Source organism: Setaria italica, chromosome IX, assembly GCF_000263155.2.
Source record: "Setaria italica strain Yugu1 chromosome IX, Setaria_italica_v2.0, whole genome shotgun sequence".
NCBI lineage: Eukaryota > Viridiplantae > Streptophyta > Magnoliopsida > Poales > Poaceae > Setaria > Setaria italica.
In genome coordinates, this window is record NC_028458.1 from 2729405 (window position 1) to 2748970 (window position 19566).

The following is a 19566-nucleotide window of genomic DNA, read 5'->3' on the forward strand; positions in this document are numbered from 1 at the left end:
TGTGCAATTAGTTTTATAATTAACTCATATTTAGTCCTCTTAATTAGCATCCGAATATTCGATGTGACACGGACTAAACTTTAACTTAGCAACCAAATACCCCCTAAATCTGCGTTTTCATCTTTTTCGAGTTTCCCTGGACACGTTCCCAAGCACTCTTGGAAGTATAGACTGACAGGAGAAGAGACCTAAAATCGTGAACCAGTAGTGTCCCCGTGTCTGGATTCTCGAGCTAAAGTTTAGTCCTTATCACATCGAATATTTGGATATTAATTAAAAGACTAAACATATGCTAATTATAAAACTAATTGCAGAAACCCTGAGCTAATTCGTAAGATGAATCCATTAAGCCTAATTAATCCATAATTAGCAAATAGTTACTGTAGCACTGTCAAATTATAGACTAATTAGGTTTAGTAGATTCGTCTCTCGAATTAGTCTCCATCTGTACAATTAATTTTATAATTAGTTCATATTTAATACTCTTAATTAGTATTAAATATCTGATGTGACGCGGGTTAGCCCTGTACCTTCATTAGCATTAAACATAACAGCGGATTAGCCCTGTATAGCAATCTACACCACGCGCACGGTCCACGCTACGCGCCTCTACAGCAACGCGTAAGCCGTCCTGTCACGTCTCCTGAGTCCACTGCCGTGCAGCTTTCAGAGCGAGACGCAGCTGCAGCTTCGGGGTGGCTGCTCGGCTGTACTACAACTGAAAAATAATGGATTTGTGCAGCGCTGACCAGCTTATAGCATCTCCAACAGATTACCATCCTGCCCTCCAAAATATTGACAAAGTCTGCTGGATCGATAGGCCGTCCGGCATCGCGTCGCATCGTTTTGTAGCCCAACAGCTAAGCAGACTTGCCACCTGGCGGGGCCTCACCCCACGAGGCCCCCACGCCCTCCTCATCCCCACACCCAATCCCCCCGTGCGAAGCCAGCAGCCTGAACCGCTGACGCACCGGCCACGAGAGGGCACCGCGTCTTGGGACCCACTAGTCAGCAGCAGGGAATCCCCTGGCTGCGCACCCCGGCGACAAGCGGAGAGACCGAGGGGGGAGGAGAATGGGGGATCGGGAACGGTCGTTCCGCCCCCTACCATCCAACCCGGATGACCGGATTAATTGCGAGAGGGAACCGACGCTCGCCAATACAACGGACAGCGCGGCGGACGGCGACAGCGACACCCTTCTCATCTCAAACTAGTAGTCGCTTCCCAGGGGAGGGAGGCCCGAGGCCGCTAGAAATACTCCCACGCAGCGGGCGCTCGACGCACGAGCCTGCCCCGCATCGCATCGGCATCTCTCCGGGATCATCGGGCTGCCCAGTCGCGTCCGATCGGGGCTCGGGTGTTCGCGAGGAGGCTGCTCCCATCCTCGGTCGGTTGGATCGGAGGAGACCCGGCGGCGGCGATGGGGGCGCTGTCGCGGCCGGAGGAGGTGGTGGCGCTGGTGAAGCTGCGGGTGGCGGCGGGGCAGTTGAAGCGCCAGATCCCGCCCGAGGAGCACTGGGCCTTCGCCTACTCCATGCTCCAGAAGGTCTCCCGCAGCTTCGCGCTCGTCATCCAGCAGCTCGGCACCGAATGCCTCCGGTAAAACCCCCCCCCCCCCCCCCACACACACACACTCTCCCGCCCGCCTCCCTCCCCAATCCTCCCACGCGAATCAGCTTGCGCCACCTCGGCGTGTGGCATTCGAATCTGATGCGCGGGTGTACGCGATTTGTTTGAATTTCGTCCCAACATATTTGGTGTGCGTGCGGGTCTTATGGAAAAATCCACTTTAAACTTTCACAAAGAGGCGTCTCTAAAACGGCTGTTGTTGCGATCGCGCAGGTGTGCATCTTCTACCTCGTGCTCCGTGCCCTCGACACCGTCGGTTAGTAGTCTCGTACCCTTGCGTTACTGGTACTTGTATGATGCTGTTTTTTTGGAATATTTTGGAGTTGGACTGTGATTACTACAGTGTGTGCTTATTGTTTGATGCCTTCAGTGCTTCCCGTTCTAACAGTAATGTAAACTGCGTTTAATGGAACTGCAGAGGATGACACTAGCATTCCAACCGACGTGAAGGTGCCTATCCTCCAGGAATTCTACCGGCACATCTACGACCCCAACTGGCACTATTCATGTACGAGATCTCTCCTATGAATATGCGGCCCTCAGCACTGAAAATGGGCCTTGTTGTTTGCTTTATTTTCAAAAGTGATGCTGATTTGTAGGGTGTTGCTGGCCTTGCAGGTGGAACAAATAACTACAGAGTGCTGATGGATAATTTTCACCACGTATCCACCGCGTTCCTAGAGCTTGGTGAAGGGTAAATTTATTTCTTCCCTGATCTGTTGCCTTTTTCAGACTTGTCTACTCCTCACTTTGATGATTTGACAACTTGAGGCTCCGTATAGATTTTTGTTAGGGGGTGTTTGGTTCTTTAAGGGGTGTTTGGATCTTTAGTCGGGACTAAAATTCATGTCACATCGAATATTTGGATATTAATTAGGAGGACTAAACATGAGCTAATTATAAAACTAATTACATAGATGGAGGCTAATTCACGAGACGAATCTATTAAGCCTAATTAATCCATCATTAACACATATTTACTGTAGCACCATATTGTCAAATCATGGACTAATTAGGCTTAATAAATTCATCTCGCAAATTAGTCTCCATCTGTACAATTGGTTTTATAATTAGTCTATGTTTAATACTCCTAATTAGTATCTAAACATTCGATGTGACAGTAATTTTAGGAGGTTCTAAGGGGATGTGTACAGATGGAGACTAATTTGCGAGACGAATCTATTAAGCCTAATTAGTCCATGATTTGACAATATGGTGCTACAGTAAATATGTGCTAATGATGGATTAATTAGGCTTAATAGATTCATCTCGCGAATTAGCCTCCATCTGTGTAATTAGTTTTATAATTAGCTCATGTTTAGTCCTCCTAATTAATATCCAAATATTCGATGTGACATGAATTTAGTCCGGACTAAAGAACCAAATGCCCCCTTAGTCTTAGGTTGTTGGTAAACACTTTACAAGAAAAGTTGACTTTTCTTAATATGGAGCTTTCATTGGGTAGTACTGAAATAGTGCTTAGCTTTGAAATCATTATCCTATTATCAGGCTGTAAGGGTGAAACAAGTACTGATAGTTACACAAACAGACAATTTGTATGATGATAATGTTTGTCTTTGTCCGTTAACAAGCAAGTGTGCACTTTCCCAAATTAAATCCATTGCACAGTGTTGTATTGTCCAATACTATACATCCAATACTGATGCTATATCTAAATCTACCATTTCTGAACTAGTTTTTTTTAACGTCGTCATAGTAATACTAATGCATTAATATGCAGTTGAGGTTATCTCTCCACCTTTGGATTCTTTACCTCAGATATTACTTCATTAAATAGCTTTGTGGTAAATAAATCTATATTTTGTTTTCAGTTACCAAAAGGCAATTGAAGAAATCACTAGGCGAATGGGAGCAGGAATGGCAAAATTTATATGCAAGGAGGTCTGTTAACATATATCCAAGCCCCTTTTTTTACAAGGCATATTTCCTTTACTTAGGACAAGGGTTTGAACAACAATTGCCGCATTAAATATTTCATTTACGTGATACTAAATTATAATCATAAGTATTTTTAATACAAGTTTAATAAAGTCAATTGTGTCAGAAAAATTATGTATTAACGCAGTAATTATTGATCAAAGTCTCCTCATAAAGAAACAAAATAAGCCTAGTAATTGTTTGCAGTGAAATGTTGATATGGCATGTATTACTGTCTAGGCTGCATCATTGTAGCATCTTATAGGATCCGGATGCTTGTCATAAGTACCATTGCGTATTTCATGACTGAAAAGAATGGAAGTATTCCGCTTGTCTAGTGAGCAGACAGTAGTGTGCTTACTTGAACATGATTACCATTTACTTGCATTCACTTAAAGGGCCAAAGGACTACATGTTCTGCCAGCAAACTGTTGTGCCACGTTTCTCTGGTTACTATTTGACATGCAACTCTAGCTTTTATGTCATATCGATGGGTTGTCATGATGAAATATGTTTCCAGGCTTTGCTCAACATGTTGCTGTCGTAGCTGTTGTGAGCATTAAGCCACAAAATGTCTTGTGTATAACGATGGAACTTTTCCCATGATAGCTTCTGGCCATAGTGAACATGCAAAGTGGCTATCTGGATCTGGATTATATAACTAAATTATGCGTTGTCACATTTTCATGGTATATAGTCATATGTGCGTTAAATTAGTTTGACATGGTTTTACCTGCCTTGAAAAGAAAAATGGAATTTTTGGCAAGAATCAGTAGTAGTGCTTAGTTTATGGAGAAACAAGGGGAAAATCCTTGTGCTGGTTACACCTAGAATGTATATATTTATCTTAATTTGGTATTTTTCTGAACTAATGACATATCCTTCTTTATTTAGGTTGAAACTGTTGATGACTATGATGAATATTGTCACTATGTAGCTGGGCTAGTTGGATATGGACTTTCTAGACTCTTTCATGCTACTGGGACTGAAGATCTGGCTCCAGATTCACTGTCGAATTCAATGGGTTTATTTTTGCAGGTATGTTAATTGATGCTAGTGAATCAACTTGGCATTTTTCAGTCTCTGTGTGAAATGGAATTTCTGTTTTGGGATTTTGCCTCGCTAAAAAGTATTTGAAATCAAATTGCAGAAAACTAATATAATTAGGGACTATTTGGAGGACATAAATGAGATACCAAGGTCCCGCATGTTCTGGCCTCGAGATATATGGAGTAAATATGCGGATAAACTTGAGGTATGACACATTCACTTCTTTTACTGCTGTTGAGTCACATGTGACATGTTCCAAATGACTAAATGATCACGCATCGAGGGATTTGAGCATGATATGTGCTATATGTTTGACCTTTTGAGGAGTTCATAACTGCTGATTATGGATTGTATCTCAAATATTATAGTGAACCATCAATTATCAGATGTAATCTATCCGTCGAGCTTATTACGCAGATTGAACTTTTTTCATCCAAAGTAATATTTGTTTTTCTGCGAAATCAGGATTTCAAATATGAGGAAAATTCAGAAAAGGGAGTACAGTGCTTGAATGATATGGTGACTAATGCATTGATTCATGCTGAAGACTGCCTTCAGTACATGTCAGCTTTGAAGGATCATACCATTTTCCGTTTTTGTGCAATACCCCAGGTAGATAACTGGTTAGACTTTATTGTCTATTGATGGAATACCTAGTTTTCCAAATCTACATGAGTGCTGCATTAATAAATCTTAATTCCACATTAGCACTGTTATTTAGCATTTTAACTCAATCCTCACATAAACTCTCTAAATAGTATGATGAGATGCGTTTGTAGCTCTGAGAAGATATGCTAAAACTCTGGTAGTATCAGCAAAGAATAGCATAGGCCAAAACAGGTCTAAACTTAAGGCGTAGCTACCTGCTTTTTTCGGACAAAATATAACAAGATTCACGTTCTCTTTTGAGCATGAGGTAATTGAACATTCCATCATTGATTCATAGAGCTGTATTGTTTCAACATAGGCACTAGGCATACCGGTCCATATTAGTGAACTGGCGTTTATATTATGGTGCAGTTTCTATTAAGAATCAACGTTTCCTAGCATTCCTTGCACTTCAATTCCAGTATAACAGTGATCGATCATCAATACTGTCTGACATGGTGTGGTCAGAATCTTAGGATTGAGCTGCACATGCTTGTTCTTAAGAACTGTTATACTCTCTATTTCCTAGATATACCCAAATCCTTTGTATCCTAGCTACTAAAGTAGTTGCTGCTCGTAGTGATTGTTTATCAGTAAAAAAAGCTTCATTGATATACTTGAAATATGATATTTTACTTAATTGCTCTATTGCCTTTATTCTTAACAATCTCATTTGTGAGGAACTAGATAGCATTCCTGGTTTCTTGACTAGTCTCCTGTTTTGATGAAGTGTTTTCTTACACTTTGCATGTTATATGCTCGTTACATCTGAAACAACTTCCTCTATAGGGTACTATTAACTTGCCATTCTCTTTTCAGATAATGGCAATTGGAACGTGTGCCTTTTGCTACAATAACGTGAATGTCTTTAGAGGAGTTGTAAAGATGAGACGTGGTAAGCTACGTTTGTATCATGTTCTAAACTCCCACAAGACTCACCTCTTTACCTCACAGAAAATGATTGTTTTTTCTCCAGTATATCACCTTGACACACACTCACACTTATGCTTAATGAAATTTTGTTTTGCAAGAGTTCTATAGTGCTCCGGTTTGTTCACTACATGCTACATTGAGAGAGAACACACATATGTGTTCTTGATTTCGTTATATGATTGGCATCTGATCAATGATGCAAGGCATGTTATGCTCTAGGGAGTTAAGTGGTGTGTCCACAACATCACATCCTTCCTTTATAGGAGGCACAAAAATGCACTTTGAAACTTGCAGGGCACTTAATATCATTTATGCATCTGTTTTTTTATTTGTTGAGGAAGATGTGTACCTAAATGAGGCTGTTTTATGCTTTCCTTGATTTGTTATTGGCAAGTGGATCTGCATTTCACTACAATTGCCTCTTCTTCATAATCACTGATCCAACTAACATGAAATGCAAGCTTTAGTTTCTTTATCTAAAGATTACCCCATTGCTTAACATCATGTGATTTATTCTATTATACTTATGTGTTGTTTATATAATTACCTAACATATTTCCCCTCTTAGGGCTCACGGCACGAGTGATTTATGAGACAGACTCAATGTCAGACGTCTATACTGCTTTCTATGAGTTTTCTTTATTGTTGGAGTCAAAGGTATGTTATGCAGTACTGATCTTTGCACTTTGCTACACCCAATATGGAGTCTAGTTGTCTTTATATGACTAGAACATCATAATATTTGTGGTATTCCTTTGTAACAAATAGATATTTGATAGAGTGGGTCTACCCAAAGCCCAGCCTGAGCTACTTGCACCACTAGAAATTTTATATTCATCAAAGATATTGCATAACCCGGTTATTCTAAACAGTCATGTTCCCATTGAATCACTACAATGAACTACATAGACATTAGTTTAAAATTTGTTCTTCGGTGTGGGCAGCCTTTTATTCTACTACCTCCACTTGGAATCAGTTGATGTTTCGGACATGCAAATTGACCTGCTATTATGTATTGCTGTTGGAAACATCAAAATCCTGACCGGTGGGTAGTATATTTGGCTCCGTACCATTTAGACTACATGACATCTTTTTCAAGTTTCAAACAAGGAAATCCGTATTCTGGTTCTTCACTCTCAAGCTGCTTCATGGGTTGTTTTGAACTCGCCATTTATTTGTTCGGACCATGTGTTAATGTTGTCCCAATGGACTAAGTACAAGTTTATCTAGAGCAGGTTGCCCAGATCAATCCACCTTAGTACCAATCCGTGTTGCATTCATAGCGTTAGTCATGGCCTCCTATGAAGGCTTCTCAACTCCTGTCGTTTTTGTTTGAGAATTGATGTATAGGATGTTTGGTCTATGTTCCAGATTGACGACAATGATCCAAATGCTGCGCTAACACGAAAACGTGTGGATTCAATAAAGCAAACTTGCAAGTCATCTGGTTTGCTAAAGAGAAGGTATGCTGAATGATTTAAGAGTTGCACTTCTATGTTGGTGTCTTCATCCTGATTGTCTGTCTTTTGTCTTGATTCTGTAGGGGTTACCATTTGGACAAGTCACCTTACAAGCCTATGCTGGTGAGTCCCATAATCTTCAAAATCGTACTGATATTCTGCAGTATAATTTCTCAAGTTGTTTCTGTGATTTCCTCAGATCATGATTGTTCTTCTGCTGTTGGCTATTATATTTGGGGTACTGTATACCAAGTGAAGCCCTTGTTGCCCTTTTTTCATATGGAGACTTAAGAGGGCAAAGTATGTCAGTCCGGTAGGATTCAACATTTTAATCCTATTCTTTTGAAAATTTTCCCTACTTTCCGAGGCTGACTCTGTTGCATTCCTGGTTTTACAGACCATGTACTCTGTAGTCTCCAAAGGCTGCGAAATATCCAGCGGTACTGACTGTAGATGAATGATGGATATGGCTTAGCTTCCACATGATGCTGTGCTAATCTCAATTCTTTTGCTCCTTTCCTTTCCTCGCGTGGTGTACCGTTTGAAGCTGTTTCAAGGGAAAAGTATCCTGTAAACTTGTGTTTTTATTTAGCTAGCAGTGGACACACTGTAGTTTTGTTGGCATGCTTTTTTTTCCCACAAAAAAACTCGTGTAAAAAGCTACAATGGATTGCGTGTTGGGCAACCTATGTACCGGCGTTAACATGTGGTGTACCTTGTCTGCAGAGGGCTTAATAAAAAGGCTTAAGCAGCCTAACCGTCGCATTTTTTTTTAAAAAAAACACAACATTGAGCTTCTTTTACCTTAACCACATTACTTGCAACATTCTGAGCAAAATGATTCTATTCCGAATGTAACGGTGATGCTTCTGAGGCTCTGAGCAGTCTATGATTGCTATAACGAAGCAGGCAAGAAATGCGTTCAACTTATCGGTAGTAAAATAAATAGCAATGAGACGCACTAGAAAACATTAGCCTCCAACCCAATAATACACAGCATCCAGAACTACAGCAAGGAAAATGAGGGGTGAGAACAGCCGAATTAACCCAAGGACATAACACTCAGAAAAAGCTCATCACAGGCAAACAGAGACAGCAATAAGCCAACAACCAACCATTAATAAGGTAAAAAGGGGCCTTTCTCCAGCAACCATACCAACCACCCTAGGGTTGACTACAAACTCCACATCTGTTCAGTTAACATCAATAGAATGCGATCATTTCGGTTCAATCCTCACTGGTGACTGGGGAGACAATATTTAGTCCCAGGAACTAGTTGCACCTCCACCATAGCTGCCACCATATCCGCCGCCACCGCCACCATAACCTCCACCACCGTAACCGCCGCCGCCACCATAACCTCCACCACCACCTCCTCCCCTGAAGTCCCGGTCACGGCGGAAGTCACGGCCACCAAATCTAGCACCGCCTGATCGGCGGTTTCTTCCCCCACCACCTCCATAGGAAGAACGGGCTGCATAACGCTCAAGCCACTGAGGAACCTCCTGGTTAGCTTCCTGCATCAGCTCACATAGTGGCTTTGCCAGTGATAAGTTGCCCTCGTTGAAAAAGGCAGTTGCCAGACCAGATTTCCCCGCTCGTCCTGTCCTCCCAATACGATGAACATAGTCATCTATGTCATTTGGGAGGTCAAAATTGATGACATGAGCAACATGTGGTATGTCAAGTCCACGAGCAGCCACATCAGTTGCAACAAGTATAGGAGTCGCTCCACTCTTGAAGGACCTCAATGCATACTCTCTTTCCTGAATCCAAACAAAGTACAATCATGTTATGCTCTATTTCACAGAATGTCACCTTGTAGCATAAGAGAAGCTCACACTTAACAGATGGATGGAAGACAAATGATCGAAAATATTACCCCTCGTGTGGAAGCACTTATAGCACATTTAAATAGCCAGTACAATGGTGGCTTGCTAATTTATATAACTGTAACCACAATGGACAGATAGTCATAGCTCTGCTGTACCTGCTGTGTCCTGTCACCATGAATACTTGTTGCAGGAAAACCGTTTTTATACAACCAGTCCTCGAGAGCATCAGCTCCCCTCTTTGTCTCCACAAAGACCAAAGTAAGAGCTTGCTGGAAAAATGAGAACAAAAGTTAGTGACATTTCTAAAAATAGTGGCACGGAGATCAAAGTAACATTTCTAAGATCAAACTTCATTGTATTAATTATGGTAGCCTACTGTAGTGAAAGAGACTCCATAAAATGACACTAAAAAATAAATCGTGCAGTTAGATACTAAGCTCGTAACACATAATACCTTTCCATGAGCAGCATTAGCTTTTTGTGCATGAAGAAGGTCCATCAGGTAACTCCTTTTGTCCGCCTCAAGTACAAACTCGACCCTCTGAGCAATCAAATCAGTACTGGAACCAACTCTTCCAACAGCAAGGAAGATGTAGTCAGCAAGGAAATCTGAAGCCAGACGCTGCAGAACAAATTTATGATATTTTCATTAGCTCACGCACAGCAAGCAATTGGGTGTGCTTTTTTCTACGTCATGCAAGAAAGTTAACAAAATTATTGCAAACCAATTCTCAAATTTGATATAAGGATATCACAACAGACAAATCGTATATTTCCATTTGTATGGGCAATATAAAATATTATATCAACAAGATTTTCTGACCGTATCATAAAACATAACAAAAACAAGCTGACATGGGCACATTTTTAGCATACACGGTTCTGTAAAATGGAAATAAGCATCACTACAGTTCTAGGAATAAAATGTGAAAGCAAATAAACATGATAACATCAGTTCAAGGTTCCAACAACCTCAGCAACTCACCCAAACTGCTTGATAGCATTATATAAATAGTAATTATGCAGGTACAAGGACATTTTTATATATATGATTGAAGCTGGAAGTTAGAACGAGGGAGATATATATATACCTGGATTTCTTTTGGAAAGGTGGCACTAAACAGCATAGTCTGCCTCACACCACGAGGAGGCATATCCATCTGGTCAACGATCTTGCGTATCTGTGGCTCAAACCCCATATCGAGCATTCGATCAGCTTCATCGAGAGCTAAGTACTTTATCATTTGCAGTGATACTCTAGCTCTCTCCAGCAGATCCATCAAACGACCAGGAGTTGCCACAAGGATTTCAACACCTCTTTCCAGTTCCCTCAGCTACAGTAAAAGGTATTTACATGCTTAATATCCAGGTGGAAAATCATCATCCAAAAATAGTACACTATGCCCAGCACCATTCGATTATATTCCCAAAAATTTAGAAGATAATGCTTCTGAAATGAGTTCAGTTATTTACGACCAATATAACTTGTGCCATGGCTATTGTAGCTACCCTAAGCTTCCAACTATACAACATATGAAAAACATAAAGTGAAAACATGGAACAATTTTTTCCCTATCAGATGCGCTCCTTGGCCCCAGACTTAGGAGTCATAGCCATTAACTTAACTACAGAAAGTCTGCGTTAGAAATTTAGGTGGCATAAAAAAGGAAAGGAAGAGGGCATAAAGCACCAATAGGGTCATTATTAATTTGTCATTTCAGTGCAGAAAATCAAATCAGTGCCTAGAACATTGTGTTACTACTCGGCTATTTCCCTAAGAATTACAACTGATAAAAAAAACAATGGATGCATCATAATACACTAATCAGGATAACTATCACCAAGATTTCTGCCATAATATCAGACAAGATATTAAGATGGGCAAAAGAACTCAATATGCAAACAAAACCAATGAAGGCAGCAAGGCATGCAAAAAACTAAAAGGCCCATCCCATACAAAGGTCATAATGCAATGAAAAGCATAAACCTGCTGGTGTATTGGTGCTCCACCATATGCAACAACCACCCTAACACCAGTTTGGTATGAAAACTTCCTTGCTTCTTCATGAATCTGAGGCATAAAAAAATATTGTCACAAACCACATCATAATGAGCGACAATAGAAGAAATAGAAAAGAAAACAAAAGATGACATACTTGCATAGATAGCTCACGAGTAGGGGACAATATCAGAGCCAGCGGACAAGCTGTTCTGGAACCCCTTTGCCTCTGGGGTGGCCTTGACTTCAAGATACCACTGATGATGGGAAAACAGAATGCTGCAGTCTTTCCAGACCCTGTCTGTGCACAAGCCATGAGGTCCCTACCTCCAATGGCGATAGGAATGGCATGTCGCTGCACAGGTGTTGGCTTCACATACTTGCACCTTCGTATGTTCTCATTAAGTGCGTCACCCAGATCAATCTCTGCAAAGGTGTTGACTGGTGGAGGGACATCATGGCCACTTGTCTCCACGGGAATATCCTCATAGGCGTCAAAGTTGATGCCCGTGTTCTCTTGAGCCTCAAAATCAACATCTGAAGCCTCAGTATTGGCAAAAGGGTTTGGTTCGCGGTCTCTACGGTCCCACCCAGGGCGAGAGTTCCAACCGCCACCGCCACCTCGACCACCACCCCCACCCCCACCACCCTGGCGAGGACCAACTATGGCGCTGCTACCACCACCACCAGTAGGGCCAGACCAACGAGAGCCACCAACAACAACAGATGCGTAGCCTGAAGGCTGCACAGCAGCTGACCGTACCTCAGCTGGTGCTGGAGCTGCAGCAGGCACTGCCTGGATCTCAGAGGAAGGACCAGCTGAGCGACCACGGAGGTGGGGAGGGACGTATGCACTGAGGGTGGGGCGCCCGCTCTGATGATTAACAGCAGGGGCAGTAGCAGTAACAGTCGCGGGCACCGATTCCTCGGCGTTCGCAACTGAATCAGCCCATGAAGATCGCATAATTTTGCAAAAGGCCTTTGATGAAGACGCTACCAGTGATCACAAAGACCTATAAATACCAGAATTACAGCGAATTGTTAGTAATAGAGATAATGTCTAGCAGGCACCTCAGCAGCAATAAATAAATAAATAGAGAACATCAACCAATGACTAACTTATTTTTTTGGAAAAAGTCCATTTTACTCCCCTCACCTATCCACTTTGCCCGCTTAACCCCCTGAACAAAGTTTTGGCTCACTTTACTCCCCTGAACTATTTCATTTGGCCCAATCTACCCCCTAATTAGATTTCTCTTTTTTGTTTCTTTGTGTATGAGTTGAATTTTGAGTTCAAATTTTGTGAGCATATACAAAACATGATGCCTTATGTTAGAAAATTATACTAAGAATTTTTCATGGTTATTTTCATAGGTTAGGAATTAATACGAAATTGATCTTAGATATACAAAACTGTACGAAAAGTAATCATGAAATAATTCTAATATACTTTTTTAACATGGAGCATCATGTTATAAGTCAACTGACAAAATCTGAAATTAAAATTCAATTTGTACGCGAAGAAACAAAAAAGAGAAATCTAATTAGGGGGTGGATTGGACCAAATGAAATAGTTTGGGGGAGTAAAGTGAGCCTAAATTTTGCTTAGGGGGTTAAGTGGACAAAGTAAATAGGTGAGGGGAGTAAAATAGACTTTTTCCTATTTTTTTCCTAAGCACAACAAAATCCTATGTGATTTTAACAAATGTTTTGACAGACAACCGTAATTCAGTTCTACTTGAACATATTTCCAATCAATGCAATGTGCATTGATATGGAATATTCACTGGGAAACCATAATTCTGTCTGGCCAACGTGCATGGTCCAGTCGAAACTGGAAATCAATGGAAGTAGTAGTCCACCACGCAGCAAACAAACAGGTAGCAATCCGAAACCAATTGCAGTTTGTCCGACTCAGACCGATATACTTGCATTGAGCGGCTCAATTCGAACAACAGACTCTGCCGAACAAAACGAACAATCCAAGCAAACAGGCGAGGGGTTCCTTACCGACGAAGGAAGAATCCAATCGAAATCTGAACGGATCCCCACTCCACGATAAGGGAAAGGAAGATGACGCGGTAAGGCGGAGAGAGCTAGATCTGGGCCGGGCGGATGGCGCCTAGAGTTACAGAAAACCCTGCAGGAGAAGGCGCGTCGCGGGGCGGGTGTACGCACGATGCGAGAAACCCTAGATGAAGCGGAGCGTTACAGGGGGTGGATTCGAGCCGCGAGAAACCCTAGGAGAAGCGGAAGCGGGCGGCGAGAGGAGGAAGAGGACGAACCGAAGCAGCAAAAGGCCGACGCCGAAAGGCGGAGGGTGAAACCAAAGGCGCAGGGTGAAACCAGGGGAGAACTTATACGAGGGGCCGGCGCCCCACGGAAAATATCTGCCCTTTTCCCGTTTTCCGACTTGGCCGGCCTGCGACGCAGACGCGTCAAGCGCGCGGGCTGGGCTTGAAAATGGTTACGGAAATTTCCGATCGACCGAGCTTCGTTTCCGTAAAATATGAGAAAGGGGGAAAACGGAAAACGGGAATAATCTGCTGGAAACGAAACGGAAACGGGAGAGCGTTTATTCCACCGAATAGCTCGGTATACCGAATTGTCTCGAAATTTTCCGTCGAAATTCCGAATTCTAGAGAGGTTCAGTGTTACCAAGCGAACTGGAGGACAACCGGCTCCTCGCAATCGAGCTCGATGCGTGCAGCTCCGATCCACCCTAGCACCACCGCTTGCTTCACCGCGTGGCTCCCCGCCGAGTTGCCTGCCTGAGCGGACCACGCACTATGGGCTTGTTTGGATGCAGCCCTCATCAAAATTGCCTGGCTAAGACACCTGCATGTAACTTGCCCGCACCACGTTTGGTTGGAGTCCTGACAGTTTTGCCTGGTACAATATGCCTGCGTTGGCTGCCTGGGCGTCAGGCCGAGCAAATCTCCGTCACCTGAGCTGCCCGACTATAATCACCATTGAACCTCACAAGTCTTTCCTCATTTTCACTCTACCTTGTTGATTTTCCCCTTCCTTATCTTACCCTACCTTATTTAGATCTAGGGATGAACTAAAGGTTATTAAAATAGATAAACAAAGATCAAAATACTTCTATTCAATACACAAAATAAATGAGGAAAAGGTGGGGAACGGGGTAATAATGAGAGGCAGGGATGTCCTCCTAGGTCTTTAGTTCCCTTTAGTCACCTCAATGGACTAGAGGACTAATCACTTTAGAGCAACTCCAAGAGTCTAAAAAAATCTCACCCAAAACTATCTATTAGAGGCTCTACTTAAAATTTATTATCCCAAAATCATATCATCCCACAGCAGATCCGCAATAATAAACTCACTAATAATTCAATACTAGCCACGTCAGCACATGGACTCTCTATTGGGCTCCAGCAACTTCCCCCCTCTGACCTTTCCTACATCGACCTCCTGGCGCCCACTCTCTGGGTGGGGCCGAAGTACGCTATGTGGCCGGAGAGCAGGGGATCTAGAGGAGGCGGTGTGGCGGAGAAGGAGGCCGTGGAGCGCGCCGTGGCGGCGCTGCGGGCGGAGCTGGACGCGGAGTGAGGCACCGCGGAGACCGTGGCGAGCGAGACGATGTTGATGATCGCCCGGCTGCAGCTGGAGAAGGTCGTGGCCATGATGGAGGCGCGCAATGGATTCCACATCAATAGCCATGAAACAATCCTTTCCCTACGTGCTCATCGCCGACGCCAAACATTCTGGGAGCGAGCACGCACGCCAGCATCAACGAGAGCGCGTCCTTGCCAAGCGAGGGCTCGCCGGAGTCGCCGACCGGCCCTATGACCTGTCGGCGCGCTGGTTCCGAAGGATCCAGTCCACGCGCCGCGGGAAGCGCGGCACCTGCGGTGACCCCGGCGACGGCTCGCCGGCGTTGAGGAGCTCCTCCCTGATCCTGTCTTCCAGTTCCAGTAGCTTCTTCCTTCTTGCTACGTCGCCATTGTCGCCGCTACGCGCGGCAAGTACGGCCCGATGCGTTCGTGATCGTAGGAACAGCTTAGTCTTGCGGCCAAGAACATTGGAGGATTGGTGCCCATGGAGGAGGGGCTGATGAGGTGAGGCGTGCCTCAAGGACGCCATGGCGATAGCTTTAGGTGCCAATAAGTTTAGACGAAGTGCGCGTCAGAAATTCCAAGGACGAGCAGTTCAGGGGCAATCGGGGAAGGATCAGACTCGCGTATATATGCGGGGCGACGGATGTGTTTTTCACGTCCGCGTATTTTTACGAGAAGAATGGGGGAGCTGTTGGAGGTAAGGTTTTTTCCCTAAATAAGATTTTAAGATAATTTTAAGGAGCTTTTGATCCCTCTGTTTGGAAATTTATGAACTAAAGGAGGCCAAAAGTAAGGAACTAAACTTTTAGCACCATGAAACTCGCCTCCCGTTCGGTTCCCGTTCCTGAACAAGCAGCAATCTGATCATGGCGGAGGCCCTGAAGCGTTTGATGGGGCAGCCCTCCTCTACTACCTCGTCCATCTACATCCCGGTATCTCCTCTTTGCCCTAGTCTCTCTCCGCGGCCGATGAATCTATTATGGATTTTGCGTACCTGCTCCTGCGTCACCCCTAATACATGTGATTTGATCCGATCTTAGCTGTTCAAGAAGGTCGAGAGGATGAAGACGATCGGTGTTCCTACTGAGGAAACTGCTGGGTTCTTGAAGGGATGGAGAACAGGGTCAAGACTTACCACAGGTTCTGGACAGCCAACAAGAGGTGATAATTCCGTTCGATTGAGAGCTGTTTATCTTTCTTCCTGCACGACGATCGGCACCACTGGACAGGGGCGACGGATTTTTGATTAACTAACTTTTAATTTCCATCCATGTCCTCTTGTTTGGTGGGAAAATAATATGAAAAATTAGACAGGAACATGTGGCGATACCTAAGTGGAAATGGGGATGATTGATGAACACTGCCTTACAAAGGTGTTGAAATGCTAAATGGGCGCAATCACCTTTTCTGATCTTAATTACTTACTCAAACACTTACCACGTCAGGTTGTTCAGAAAAAAATGTGAAAGAAAGTGAGGGAAACTAACAACCCACAGCTTGTTGTGAGCACCCACATCAGCTCGTTTGAAGATCAGATGCCTTTGGGAGAAAAAACAAGAACATGTAGTAGTGATACGTAAGCGGGGAGTGGAAACTGGTGCGCATTATCAGATTTCCACCCTCTATTTTTTGGATCTCATTGCTTAATGAAGTACCTAGGAAAGCTGTTGCAGTGTTGCTAGCAGCCTTGTATAAGAGTAAAAATCATCCTAGGTTTTTACCAATTGAGTTTGCAATAAATCTTAAAGTTCTTTTCGCTTCAAAGGGTGGATCTTGATGATTTCTTTACATGCGCAAGCAAATATAAATGATTTGCAATTTGCAGCACTTGTAGATTGTGGACTATTGTTTCTGTTGTGCCCAAGCAAATATTACGAAGATTACTGTAAATCTTCTCACATTCTGCAAGGAGTTTCGAAAAACACAATATTCTACGAAATCTTTTCTTGAATACATTATTCATACCTTCGCTCCTTTGGATCGAGTTCATACCAGCTGTAAATGAATCACGATACACAGCAGCCCATTTTACCCTCAAATCATATAGATCTGCCATCCATTTGTTGTCATCGTGGTTGTACTCATGCAACAATTCATCCCACTTCCTTTTGAAGTAAAACTCCGATTTGTGTTCATAGACACATCTCTTAAAATCAAGTAGAAACTTCTCAGGATGCTTTTGAATTACATGGTCGAGATATTTAGCAGCATTAAGGTAAATATGCTACAAATAGAGGCGATGACTTGTGTTTGGAAATACATAAGCAACTGCTTCTGCCATGGCTGCATCTTGATCAGTAAAGATTGTGCTAGGATGTTTGCGTGACATTACTGTTAGAAAGGTTTCAAAAAGCCAAACAAATAATAGTATAATCTCGTTAAACAGCAATGCAGCCTCAAAAATGATAGTCTACTTGTGATGGTTGGTTCCGAGGAATGGAGCAAAAGGCATTTCAATGGTTGGTTCCGAGGAATGGAGCAAAAGGCATTTCAAACTTATTAGTCTGAAACGTGGTGTCAAATGATACAACATTACCAAAGCATAGGTAATCCATGATAGATTGACCATCTGCCCAAAAGAAATTAGCCATCCGACCATCTTTCTTGTCTATTTGCATGGCATAAAAATTGTTGGATCCTCTATCTGCTTATGCTTCAAGTATTCCGATAATGTTTCCGCATCATTGGATTCTAAGTACTTCTTGCACTCACGGCCAATCACATTGTTACAATCCATCCGTGAGAATGACACTTTGTCGGCTCCTCCATAAAACTCCTTCATAAACTCAAAAACCTGGGCTGGCATCATCCCGGATTCCCTCATCTGTCCAATTAGCTTCCTGTCCACTTCTTGAACACTTCGTTGGGACCTCAGCTTCTCCCTTTTATTTGGACTAGCAAGGTAATGGTTGTGATCAAATATAACCTTTTTGTCCAAATCCCCTCTTTACTGATACTAAACTGAACATGAGCATCGCAATCCGTCTTTATAGTGTCCCTTGATGACTCAGTTTCTCGATGATCTTCATAACTGCAAACCAAATATTTCTGACGTAGGGTCCTATCTCTTTGTCATTTTATATGACTCTTTCTAATACTAAACTCAATCTTGCCAGCATAGGTGTTGTACATCTCATAAGCTTTATCCTCTAATTCGAAAGCCATTCCAACTTCAGGAACGATCATAGGTTGCACAACTTCATCAGCCATCTGTTCTACATTAACTCAAGAATTAATGTGACTTACCACAATACAAAATATTATGCTTTCGATTAAATAAATTATTTGTAATTTAGAAATCTTATCTTGTGCTTCATCTACTATTTCTTTATGTATCAAGCAACAAACTGTAATGTTATTGTCGGAGTAGTTCTGTGCAATCTAGCATATATATGGTCACAAATCAGTGGAGGTGGAGGTCATGTAACACGATCAAACACATGTGAAAACTCATGTTGATCAAAGAATGTGAAAAAAATATGTACCTGTGTTGGTTGCATTCCGTTGTGTGCTAAGACAGTCACAGACAACACCATAGGTGATTGCGGTAGATCAGGGTGGCGGTGGCGGCGGCGTAGGACGCAGCCGTGAGGATGAGATCTCGAGTTTTTCTAATCCATCGGCTGGATAAGGAAAAACAAAATTCGACGCCTTATGCTCATGCTTTGCCTATGAGCCGATTGCTGAGCTGAGCAAGCGGGCGACAGAGGGAGCCAAGCGAGCATCGTGGGCGCGAGCATCGGATCCGATCTGTGGCCACGCGGCAACCATCAGGAACGGATCCTCACGGAGAAGGATTTGGGACCGTCCCATGGAATTTTTTTCCGTCCACATCACACCCAAGGTGATTGGTTATATATTACCTCTCCCATGTATGAAGTTTGAACGGTTGGATCTTCATGAAAGGCTCATCGCGAATGCCTCTCCTTCTATTAGGCACGTACAAAGGTTAGACAGCTGCTCCACGGTACAGTGCCATCTCAGCCAAATTGAACAGCATGGACCCTTTAATGAGGAGAGAGGAGCCTGCCGTCGCTTCACCAGACGACGGCAGCGGCTCGTGGCGCGATGCGAATCGTCGACTTCTTCGCTTGTTGAACGCCCCGTTCCCAGCCGACCCCAGTTCTCTCTGATCTTGTGCGGATGTCCTCTCCCGTGCACTCAAAAGGAAAGGAAAGGCCCTCTGCGAGTCTGCGTCGCTGAGCTAGAAGCCGCACGGCTCGCCGCCATCCCGCCGCCCGCCCAGCTCGCCGTTGACCCGCTATTGGATGTTTTCAGCGGCCGAGCGCCGCGCCCCATCGAGCGTCACTCCGTTGGTCACCGCGCCGGGCCAAGCGCCGCCCCTCACCGTGCTGCGCCAGGCCGAGGCGCCGAGCTCCACGTCGGCCCGTCGCTCCTGGCTGTGTTGGCTGGCAGTGCTGCAAAGCCTGCAATCGTGAGGAGGCGGCGATCAGACTATCAGAGAGAGATATACAGAAACGATCAAACAACC

At 43.5% G+C, this 19566-nt stretch overlaps 2 protein-coding genes across 4 annotated transcripts; one reads left to right on the plus strand and one right to left on the minus strand.

Annotated features, from left to right (window-relative positions):
• Positions 1-1749: 1749 nt before the first annotated feature.
• Positions 1750-8443, plus strand: LOC101779179 (squalene synthase-like). 2 transcript variants are annotated; one of them, XR_002675961.1, is made up of 13 exons: positions 1750-1886; positions 2049-2138; positions 2249-2324; positions 3463-3532; positions 4463-4606; positions 4719-4823; positions 5084-5230; positions 6086-6161; positions 6768-6856; positions 7571-7662; positions 7743-7782; positions 7859-7972; positions 8057-8443. XR_002675961.1 is itself a non-coding variant. In XM_022823353.1 (13 exons), the coding sequence occupies exons 3-12, from the start codon at positions 2275-2277 to the stop codon at positions 7913-7915; spliced, it is 870 nt and encodes a 289-aa protein (XP_022679088.1). In that variant the 5' UTR covers positions 1824-1886; positions 2049-2138; positions 2249-2274; the 3' UTR covers positions 7916-7959; positions 8057-8443. The 2 variants fall into 2 exon arrangements, 1 of the variants encoding a protein (XP_022679088.1); XM_022823353.1 differs by having other exon boundaries at positions 1824-1886; positions 7859-7959.
• Positions 8444-8601: 158 nt separating this feature from the next.
• Positions 8602-13932, minus strand: LOC101779579 (DEAD-box ATP-dependent RNA helicase 37). Of its 2 annotated transcripts, XM_004981314.2 has the most exons (7): positions 13504-13932; positions 11651-12506; positions 11482-11565; positions 10586-10828; positions 9949-10116; positions 9650-9763; positions 8919-9425 (listed from the first exon to the last, which is right to left on the minus strand). In XM_004981314.2, the coding sequence occupies exons 2-7, from the start codon at positions 12455-12457 to the stop codon at positions 8919-8921; spliced, it is 1923 nt and encodes a 640-aa protein (XP_004981371.1). In that variant the 5' UTR covers positions 12458-12506; positions 13504-13932. The 2 variants fall into 2 exon arrangements, with proteins under 2 accessions (XP_022679087.1, XP_004981371.1); XM_022823352.1 differs by lacking the exon at positions 13504-13932 and having other exon boundaries at positions 8602-9425; positions 11651-12457.
• Positions 13933-19566: the final 5634 nt, after the last annotated feature.

Coding starts and splice junctions, on each gene's coding strand:
- LOC101779579 (XM_022823352.1), bottom strand. CDS start 12,457: ATGCGATCTTCATGGGCTGATTCAGTTGCGAACGCCGAGGAATCGGTG. Junction 11,566..11,650: donor CTCGTGAGCTATCTATGCAA/GTATGTCATCTT, acceptor TTTATGCCTCAG/ATTCATGAAGAAGCAAGGAA. Junction 10,829..11,481: donor GAGCACCAATACACCAGCAG/GTTTATGCTTTT, acceptor CTTTTACTGTAG/CTGAGGGAACTGGAAAGAGG.
- LOC101779179 (XM_022823353.1), top strand. CDS start 2,275: ATGGATAATTTTCACCACGTATCCACCGCGTTCCTAGAGCTTGGTGAA. Junction 3,533..4,462: donor CAAAATTTATATGCAAGGAG/GTCTGTTAACAT, acceptor TTCTTTATTTAG/GTTGAAACTGTTGATGACTA. Junction 4,607..4,718: donor CAATGGGTTTATTTTTGCAG/GTATGTTAATTG, acceptor ATCAAATTGCAG/AAAACTAATATAATTAGGGA.